This window comes from Plasmodium gaboni, chromosome 14 (genome assembly GCF_001602025.1).
Source record: "Plasmodium gaboni strain SY75 chromosome 14, whole genome shotgun sequence".
NCBI lineage: Eukaryota > Apicomplexa > Aconoidasida > Haemosporida > Plasmodiidae > Plasmodium > Plasmodium gaboni.
The window spans coordinates 638,081-649,436 of NC_031494.1; the positions used below are offsets into that span (position 1 = coordinate 638,081).

General features: G+C 18.4%; 3 protein-coding genes across 3 annotated transcripts; 2 read left to right on the top strand and 1 right to left on the bottom strand.

The window, feature by feature from the left end:
• Window positions 1-3,296: 3,296 nt before the first annotated feature.
• On the top strand, window positions 3,297-4,697 carry PGSY75_1417700 (hypothetical protein; the record flags this gene model as incomplete). Its single annotated transcript, XM_018787882.1, has 6 exons — window positions 3,297-3,343; window positions 3,564-3,849; window positions 3,992-4,136; window positions 4,227-4,344; window positions 4,430-4,503; window positions 4,672-4,697. 6 exons carry the CDS (start codon window positions 3,297-3,299, stop codon window positions 4,695-4,697), a joined length of 696 nt encoding a protein of 231 aa, XP_018639254.1.
• A 1,701-nt stretch (window positions 4,698-6,398) lies between these two features.
• Window positions 6,399-9,464, top strand: PGSY75_1417800 (DNA replication licensing factor MCM2; the record flags this gene model as incomplete). The annotated part of the gene is made up of 2 exons (XM_018787883.1): window positions 6,399-6,404; window positions 6,555-9,464. 2 exons carry the CDS (start codon window positions 6,399-6,401, stop codon window positions 9,462-9,464), a joined length of 2,916 nt encoding a protein of 971 aa, XP_018639255.1.
• Window positions 9,465-10,151: 687 nt separating this feature from the next.
• On the bottom strand, window positions 10,152-11,029 carry PGSY75_1417900 (hypothetical protein; the record flags this gene model as incomplete). Its single annotated transcript, XM_018787884.1, has 4 exons — window positions 10,152-10,331; window positions 10,453-10,537; window positions 10,704-10,757; window positions 10,914-11,029. 4 exons carry the CDS (start codon window positions 11,027-11,029, stop codon window positions 10,152-10,154), a joined length of 435 nt encoding a protein of 144 aa, XP_018639256.1.
• Between the last annotated feature and the right edge of the window lie 327 nt (window positions 11,030-11,356).

Genomic DNA, 11,356 nt, shown 5'->3' on the forward strand with positions numbered 1-11,356 from the left:
TTTTTTTTTATTTCTATAAATGATAACAAAAAGAAGAAAAAATCAAATAAATAAAATAATAAAAATCTAAATAAATAGGTTCTATATTATATATAAAAAAATAAATAAAAAAAAAAAATATATTATATATATATATTTATAATTTTATTCTGTGAACAATTCTGTTTTTGTTTTTTATATAGTATTTTAAAAATATTAAAATATACCTTGTAATTTAATATAAAAATTACATATTTTTTCTTTTTAATCAAAAATAAAATAAAAATTAATGAGATACAAATATGAAAAAGCGCACACATTTTATTTAATTTATCTGTTCTTATTATTTATTTATTTTTTTTATATTTTAATGAAAAAAGTTTAATATAAATAAATATATATTTCTTCAATATGTTATTCACATATATTATTACAATAATAGGAAGCAAAAGAAAATTTTTAATATCTACTCATTTTTTTTTTTTTTTTTTTTTTTATACATTTATCTAAAATAAATGTTTAATATATTAAATATATTGTAATTCTAATAAAATATTATTCTACAACTTTTTATAACACATAAATATATTCCTTCACTATATAACATTATATTCACATACATATACACATTTCTTTATGTTAGAGGTGCTTGTAATATATATAATATATATAATATATATATATTTATGTGAATATATGTTCATAAGTTCTATAATATATACATTTATCTTATTTTTTATAGAACATATATGTATATATATATATATATATTTATCTTATTTTTTATAGAACATATATATATATATATATATATATATATTTTTAATTGAAAATAATTTATTTTACATCTTTTTATTATATTTACTTATATACACACATAAATGTGAATTATTGGATAATTTTAGCTAGTTACATAAAATAAATGAAAAAAAAAAAAATAAATAAATCATATAAGGCCTTAATAATTTACACTAATAAGGAGTTTTAAAAATATTATATAAAAAAAAATACATATATATATACATAGTGTATAAATTATTTAAAATAATTTCAAAAAAATAAAAATAAAATAAAATAAAATTAACTATTTGTGTATAGTAAATATTTAACAGAATAAATATACATATATATACAAATATATATTTTATATAAACAAAATATATATATATATATATATATATATATATATATATATATATATATATATATATATATATATATATATATATATATATATATATATATATTTGTATAAAAACAATTATATATATGTAATCTGTTATATCATTAATAATATAAATTAAATAATGTAAAACCTTATGAACACCCATTATATAAATGTTATGTGGATTCTTTTCATATGCCTATATATATAATTAAATATATTTTTAATTTATTTTAACTTAATATTCCCTATAATATATGAATTACGATTTATTATATATTTGAATATGTGGAATTCAGCATTATAATATATATAATGATTTTATAACATATTATATATATATATATATATATATATTATAAAATATTAAAAAAAAGAATACAATTAATAACAAATTAATTAAAGCAAAAGTTCAGATACCTATTTATATATATATAAAATTTTTTTTTTTTTTTTTATGATTTCAACATTATATATATTTATTTAAAGTTCATTCTATTCAATTATAATATAATACACATTTTTATTTATTTCATATTAAAAAATAAAATTCATATTATTCTTTATTTTGATTTCTATCTTATTTCATACTTTTCCATTTAAAAGAATATAAATTAATTTACACACACTAAAAAATATTTATATAAATATATATTTATATTGTATTCGTTAATTAATGTGGCTTTTTTTTTTTTTTTTTACTATTATATTTTCTTCATTTAAATGATTCTTTAAAATATAAAAACATATGCTAATAAAATAAATGTTATGCATACACACTTTATACATATTTAAAAAAAATCCTTAAAATGGCGTGTCCTTTTATTATTTATAAAGAATAATTTATTAAAGTTAAAATAAAAAAGCACATGAAGAAAAATTTTAGATGCATACAAAATTGATCTTATATATCATCATATATATAAAGATATATATATATATATATATATATATATAAAAACTGAGCAAAATTTTGAAGTTCATTAACAATACTTATATACATATTATATATATTTTTCTGTATTAATTTATAATATAATAATATTGTATTTTATCAATTCATAATCACTTAATAATTAATATATATATATATATCTTTTATGATTCTTTAAAAAAAAGAAAAAGAAATAAAAAAATACTATATCCTTTTTACAATATATACATGAATATATATATATATATAATATATTTATATTTTTAACGTGTAATAAGTGAATGCCTTGAAATATAATACAAGTAAGAAAATATACTTTAGATCATCCAAGTTTAGTTGTAAATATAACCATAAAAAAAGCAATATATATATATATATATATTTACATTTTATCTATTTATTAATCTGTGAAATTTATGAAATATAAAAATACATAAGTATCATATAATATATATAAATAATTATTTTTTATATGATATATAAACATACATTTTACAGGAAAAAAAAAAAGAAACAATGAAATATATTCACGATATAAATGAAGATATCATATAATAATAAAAAGTTTAATTATTTAAAAGTATAATATACAAATATCATAAAAATTATATACGAAAAATCTGTGGATAATGAATAATAAAAATAAAATTTAATATACTTAAAGTTAATTTTTTTATTTTCATTATGTAATTAATCTAAAAATATTCTTTATGAATAAGATGTTTTTTTTTTAAAATTTTGATTAAAAAATAATATCTTATTAATATTTTTTCTTACGAAATAAATATATAATATATATGCATTTTATTACAATAATATGATAATGTAATTTTTATTTTCTTCTTATTCTTCTTTATTATTATATTTCTTTTCTTTTTTTTTAATTTGTGATTTTAAATGTATATCATATATATTATTATTATATTTTTATTAATTTTTTTAATGTTTTTTTTTTCCTTGTTTACTTATCTTATATCACATATTATATTTTTCTAAATTGAATAATTTAAAATTATTCAAAAAATACTATAGTACGAAATATTAGTTACCTTTTTTTTTTTTTTTTTTTTTTATTATATTATTTATAATTTTTTTTTTTGTTTTTTTTTTAATATTTTATTTAATTAAAAAAAAAAAAAAAAAAGGTAATTTTATTGTACTAACTGTATCAAAACTAAATATTTTTTCTTCTATGATATTTTGAAAAAAAAAAAAAAGATGAATGTTGAAGACATAACTACGGAACAGTTGGAAAATGCAACTAAGTAACACAAAAATATAAAAGATAAAAATACATACAAATATGTATAACTTATGTGTCCTTTTTTTTTTTTTTTTTTTATATTTATATATTAAATAATTTAAGCTCCGTTATTTTAGGTTATTATATTATTTAATATATAAGTAGGGTGTAACCATATATATATATATATATATATATATATATATATTTATATATATTATATCTTTTTTTTTGTTTTTTAGAACATTTGTGTCCATTGAAACCGCTGCACAAATAAGTCGAAGACATGTTAGAAAAAAACTAGAAGAAATTTTTAATTTGAAAGAAAATGATTTATATAAAAGAAAAAAAGAAATTAATGACATTGTCAATAGAGTACTGACGAATCTTCTGGAAGAAGAAAACAACAAAAGAAATGAAGAATTAAAAATAAAAAAAGAACAAGAAAATAATGTTAATATGAATGATCATGAGGATAAATCTACTGCAGCTGATGATACTAATATAAATAAAATGATTGACCAAGAGGTATACACATAATATATATATATATATATATATATATATGTACACAATTTTTGTAATATTCATTTAAATATTTGTCTATGGTTGTAAATATTATTTCTTAAAATATTATTTCTACATTATTAAAAATAATTTTAATATTTAGGAAAACACAAAAAATAAAAATGTTAAAAAAGATAATAACAGCGATGATCAAACAATGTGTTCTCAAACAGATGCTGTTGATAAAAATTCTTCGAAAAAAAGAAAGAGTACAGGAAATGATTCTGTCTCTGTTAGAAAAAAACAAGGTATTTATTTGAAATAATAATTGTATTATATATATTACATATTTTATTTTGCAACAATATCTAATATATATATATATATTTTTATTTTAGCTAATATAATGACAAAAGACTATTTTTTGAAACATGCGAAATCTATTTTATGTAATACGTCCGAAAATATAAACTTAACCCTAGAACCAAGAATTTTTAGTACTGGCAGTTGTGGATGGTATGTAAACATATTTTCACTTTATATATATAATATATTAATAATTATCATTATATATGTATATATATATTTTTTTTTTCTTTAGGCATATGATGGATAAAATTTATCTTTTGGTTGGAGACCGTAACGTTCTTTGTCAATTTTGCATTAACTGCTCAGGTAAATTTAAATATATAATATATATATATATATATATATATATATATATAATGCATACACATTGAATATGTCATATATATATATGATATTATCCCAATAATAATTTTTATTAAATGTATGCCATTTAGTTATATATATATTTTTATTATTTCTTTCATTATTTTACAGTTATTGGAAGCAAACAATGGGATTGAAAATATATAAAATCAAAGAGAACATATAATTTCATATAATTATGGAATGATAAAAATATATAATTACTGATTTAGTTTATAACAAAATAAAAAAATTAATGTTCAGTTATAAAGTCTTTTAAACAAGCCCTATCAAATATCTGATAAAATATATTACGATATTTTATTAGGTTATATAAATATTGTTCAAAATTCAATTTTTGCTCACTCTATCTAAGTATATATATATATGTATATAGTATATATATTTTTTCCCCCCAATCTCTTACTTTTTTTCTATTTTTAATAATACTGATTTATTTATTTTTTTTTTTTTCTGTTTTCGAATTCATTTTAATTTAAAAAATATATATACATTTTTTTTTTTTATTCATTCATTCATATATTTATTCACATAATTATTTGCATAAGTCCCGAAATTTCAGTTTTATTAATTTATGCAAATCTTATATAATATATTTATATATATATATATATATATATATATTGCATTTCCATTAAGAGTATAATGTTGAAAAAAAAAAGAAAGATATGAATCACAAATTATTACACCAATATGTAAATAATATTAGAATTATTATCCATAAACAGTAAATTATTTTCAAATTTTTTCTTTTCTTTTTTAAACCTATTGAAAAAATATATATAAATATATATTATAATTTTTTTAAAATATATGAAAATATGCTAGTCATATATTTTTTATATAATTAGAATGTCTTGTCAAAATTTTGTAATTAATTAAAAAGGGAATTTTATCAATTTTAGAAGAACTTTTTATATAATAATTTAAATAAATATATATAATATATTATTTTAATGGTGATAATTTTAAATTTATTTTATTTATTCTTTCATATATATTGAAAAGTTTTTTCTTCCATATTAAAAACCCACAAAAAAAAAAAAAAAAAAAAAAAAAAAGTAAACGAAAGAAAAAGGAGAAATATAATATAAATATATATTAAATATATATTATTTATTTATAGATAATGAAAATAATATACAAAATAATGTATATATATTATTTTTATAAAAAATATATTTAATATATATTTGATTTTCTTAAGACATAACCTTTTTTACATTTTATCCAATTTGCGGTGTTTATAATATATATTATCATATTCCTATTGCGTATATATATGAAAAAGGGTTATTATATAACAAAATATATTTTTTAAATAGTTTTTACAAAAAAAAAAAAAATTTTATATAATATATATATTATAAAATAGAACATTTCATTATAAAAATTATATGTTTTTATATATTATATTATATTATATAAATATATATATATATATATTTTTTTTTTAAGAGTTTTTTACATTTATTTAAAAAATTTTTTTTCCTGATAAAATTATTTGAAAGAGTTAAAAAGAAATACACCTTTAGAAAAAAGTGTAATATATAAAAAATATTAATATTAAAAATGTAAATATAAATATTAATAAAATAGTGATATATTATATATATTTATAATATTATAAATTAAAAAAAAAAGAAAGAGAATTATTAAATTTTTTTGTCCGAGTTTAATTTTTAAAAATTTTTTTAAAACATAATATTACACAAATTATTTCTTGATGTATTATCATAATTTGAAAAGCCAAAAAAAAAAAAAAAAAAGTACATAAAACATATTGTAAATTTGTTTGTTTTTAAATAAAAATATAATAAATAATTCTTTATTAAACAATGGAGGTAATAAATAATTATATATATATATATATATATATATATATATATACATATATGTGTGTAATTTATTATAAATTATAATTGACTATTATATATTAATGAAATATTTATATATATATATATATACATATTGTTTATAATATTTCATTTTAGGATAAGAAAAAATTAGAAGAAGATTTAGAATCTAACAAGTATGATATTGATGAAGAAGATTTACTAGAAGATGAAGGAAGGTTAAATGAAGAAGAAAGACAAGCCGAGCTAGAAGGGGAAAGTTTATTTGAAGAAGATGAAGGATTTATTTTTGGAGCTGATGATGAAAAAAAAGAAATGCAAAAGTTACGAAATTTAGGTTTAGATAATGATGATTATGATGATGATTTTATTGATGATGAATTAGATTATGAAGATAATTTAAAAGCAAGAAGAGCAGCAGAGAGACATATGCAGATGCAAAGAAAACAAGAAGGAAAATATGAAAAAAATAAATTTTGGAAAACATTAGAAGATCAATTAGAAGGTGATGATGAAGAAGAAGACATATTTGATAAGGTTGCTGAAAAGGTAGCAAAAAGAAGAGAGAATTTACATTTAACAGCTGAAGAAACTGATATTCCAGATTTATCAAATTTAGAAAGTGCAAAAATTTGTTTATCTGTTAATCCTAAAGATGTAGTATTTGATGAAAGATATCAACAAGCTGCAGATACATGTTTTCGATATTTCTTACATAAATTTTCTTTAAAAGATTCTATGGGTTTAAATATTGATGAATCTAATACAGAATTACATGAAGAGGAGCATATGAATAGTTCCCATCAATATTATATTGATAAGATAGAAAAAATGATTTTAAATGATAAACACACCTTAATTGTATCAGCTAAACACTTGATTCAATTTCATTGTGAAAATTTAGTTCAATGGATTGAATTTAAACCTGAACAAATATTAGAAGTATTACATGAATGTTTAATGGTAGAAGCATATAGAATATCTCCTAAATTATATAAAGGAAGAATATGTAAAGTTGTGTTACGTGATTGGCCATATTCTACACAATTAAGAAATTTAAGATGTACAGAATTAAATACATTAATAAAAGTTACAGGAGTATGTATTAAAAGAGGATATGTGTTACCAAAATTAAGAGTAATGTATTTAAAATGTAATTCATGTGACACTACGTTATCAGAAGTACCTATATATTTTGCTGATGGAAAAAAACCGGTATTACCAAGAAGATGTCCTCATTGTCAATCAGCTACATTTTCTGTTGATAGGATAAAAACTGCTTATACCGATTATCAAAAAATTACCTTACAAGAATCTCCATGTTCTGTACCAGCAGGAAGAGCACCACGACAAAGAGAAGTAGTAGTGACAGGAGATTTAGTGGATAAGGTGAAACCAGGTGAAGAAGTGGAAGTGTTAGGTATATATAAAACAAAGTATGATATCGGTTTAAATATAAAATATGGATTTCCCATATTACAAACAGAAATTGAAGCTAATAACATTGAAAGGAAAGAAGATATACAATTAAGCGAATTAACAGAAGATGATATAAAGGATATATTAAAATTATCAAAAGATCCAAATATAAGAGAACGTATTATTACTTCTATTGCACCTGCAATATGGGGACATAAAGATATTAAGACATCTATTGCTTATGCTTTATTTGGTGGAGTACAAAAGGGTGGAGATAAGAGTTTTTCAAAAAATAATGAAACTAATAATTTTGGTGTACAAAACAGAGATATATTAAATAATTTTAAAGGAGGTCATACTATAAGAGGAGATATTAATGTATTACTATTAGGAGATCCAGGTTTAGGAAAATCACAAGTTTTACAATATGTACATAAAACAAATTTAAGAACTGTATATACTACAGGTAAAGGAGCATCTGCTGTTGGTTTGACTGCTGGTGTTAGAAAAGATCATACAACTAACGAATGGACTTTAGAAGGAGGTGCTTTGGTTTTAGCTGATGAAGGTATTTGTATTATTGACGAATTTGATAAAATGACTGATAAGGATCGAGTTAGTATTCATGAAGCTATGGAACAACAATCGATTTCTATTTCAAAAGCTGGTATAGTTACAACATTGAGAGCAAGATGTGCAGTTATAGCAGCTGCTAATCCAATATATGGTCGTTATGATCCTACATTAACTTTTAAAGAAAATGTCGATTTATCAGATCCAATTTTAAGTAGATTCGATTTAATTACCGTTTTGAGAGATATACCTAATGTAGATGAAGATTTTTATTTAGCTGAATATGTCGTAACAAATCATCAATTAAGTCATCCAAAATTAGAAAATACACAAAATTATCAAAAAAGAATTGAAAATTTAAAGAACGTTATTGTTTCTTCATCAGCATATGAACCTATTCCTCAAGATTTGTTACAGAAATATATTATTTATGCTAGAACAAATTGTAAGCCAAGTTTATCAGATGTTCCATATGCTGAAATTAGTGCTAAATTATCTAATTTTTATAGTAGAGTAAGACAAAAAGCAAGTGCCTCAGGTGGATATCCATTAACACTAAGACATATTGAAAGTATTATCAGAATTGCAGAAGCAAATGCAAAAATGAGATTGTCTCATCAAATTTATTCAAAAGATGTTGATTATGCTATAGCTACATTATTAGAATCATATGTATCATGTCAAAGATTTGCAGTAGCTAAACAATTAAGTAAAGAATTCGCAAGATATAGAGCTTTATTTAGAGGAGGTTATGAAGTGTTACGTGAATTATTAAGAAGAACTGTACAACAAATGATACAAAGACAAAACTTAAAAAATGCCTCTGCAAAAGATTTCCAAAATGATTCAGAATCAGGAACTGAAAGTGAAGCAGAAATTTTAAATCCAAATAACGTGTTCTTGCCATTACATATATTTATGAAAACAGCCATGCAAAATAAATTCTCAGAATATCAAGTAGTCAACTGGATGAAATCCAAAGTTTTCAATGAACACTACGCAGTAATAAAAAGAGATGGAGTCGAAGGAATAATAAGTAAAAAGTTTAAGGTGTAAGAGTGATGCAAAACCATGTACATATATAAATATATATATATATATTTATATTTATATTTATTTATTTATTGTATCAGTGAACATTTTTATTTTTAACACAATGTATTATATTATCAATAAAGTAATATTTTACCTTATGAATATAAATATATAAATTAAATATTAATGTACAAATATTTTTTTCTTTTTTCTTTTTGATTTTTAAATATTTACATTTAATAAAAAATGTACATATATATATATATATATATATATATATATATATATATATATATATATATTCATGGTGATTTTCTATTAAATAGAGACTTTATTTTATGACAATTGAATTATTCCTTATAAATTATAAATATGAGTATAATACACTCTCTTTTTTTTTTTTTCAAACATATTTATGTTTATTAAATATCATAATATATAATAGTAAGGAAAATATATCCCCTTAAACGCTTTCATAAAAAATAAAACATGTAGCTGTAATTTTTTTTTTTTTTTAATACAAACTGTTAAATATATTAAATAAATAAATTTCATTTTTTTTTTTTTCTTTCTTTGAAAGAAATATATAAGTTTAATAAATTTGGATTCTTTACCAAAAATATAATAATTATATACACAAAAAAAAAATAAAAATAAATAAATAAATATACATATATATACATTATATTCATGTTTGTATGTTCATTTTTACCATTTATATGCAACAAATTTTTCTTTAAAATTTTTAAGATGTAATACTTCTTTCATTTTTTCCAAGAATGATGCAGTATTTGCATTATTTCTTTCAGGAGCTTCTATTGGGCTAATAATAGATTCACTTACGTTGTATTTGTCTAAGTGTTCTTTTGCAATTACATATTTGTTATCCTACAAATACAGAAAAAATTAAAACACATTGATATATATATATATATATATATATATTCATATATTTGTGTATTTATATCTACATATATATTTTATCCTTTTGTTTTTATTTCATAAAAACCTCAATCAAAATATGGGGCCCATCTGGTCTATTACATTCACGAAAAAGAACAAATTCCTTAGAACACATGGAAGGATCTGGTGATCTAGAAATATTATTTTTATAAACATAAAAAGACATTCATATGTATGTATATATATATATATATAATAAATAGTAACCGAAGATAATATAATATATCAATACATATAATATACTTTATTATTGTTTTTTCCTTTTTTATCAAATATGGTGTTTTTAAATAAATATACCTTGAACATTCCATGAGATTATTAATTTCATTTATACAGTAAGATTCCCCTGTACTAATATATGTAAAAATATATATATATATATAAAGGAATAATTTATAAAAATATACACATATATGTTATATATATTTAACTACTAAGATCTATTATTTATTGCTCTTAATTATATATATATATTTTTTTTTTAATTTATATTATAAAAATTATTACATTTTAGAACACTGCCTTAATTCATTTTCAAATGATTTACATTTTCCAGGGTTCCTATTACTTTTATTTAAACATTTATAATATTTTGATTTTACTTCATTACATTTCTCCTTCATTATTTATAAGTAATATTATATATGCTTTTAATAAAAAATGTTAATATATATATAATTATATGCTAATCTTTTAAAATAATAAAACAATGAAAGTTCCTTTCCTGTTTGTTTTTTTTTTTTTTTATACAGTCATTTAATTAATATATTTTATTTATTTTTGTAGGTGTAGCTCCTGTATTATTTTATATATATATATATTAAATCATAAAAATAGTCTTGTAATATAATAAAATTTAATTACTCTTTTTCTAACATAAGAATATATATTTATATAATTTATTTTCCTGTGTAATTTTTATATTACATTAACATTTTAGATATATCATA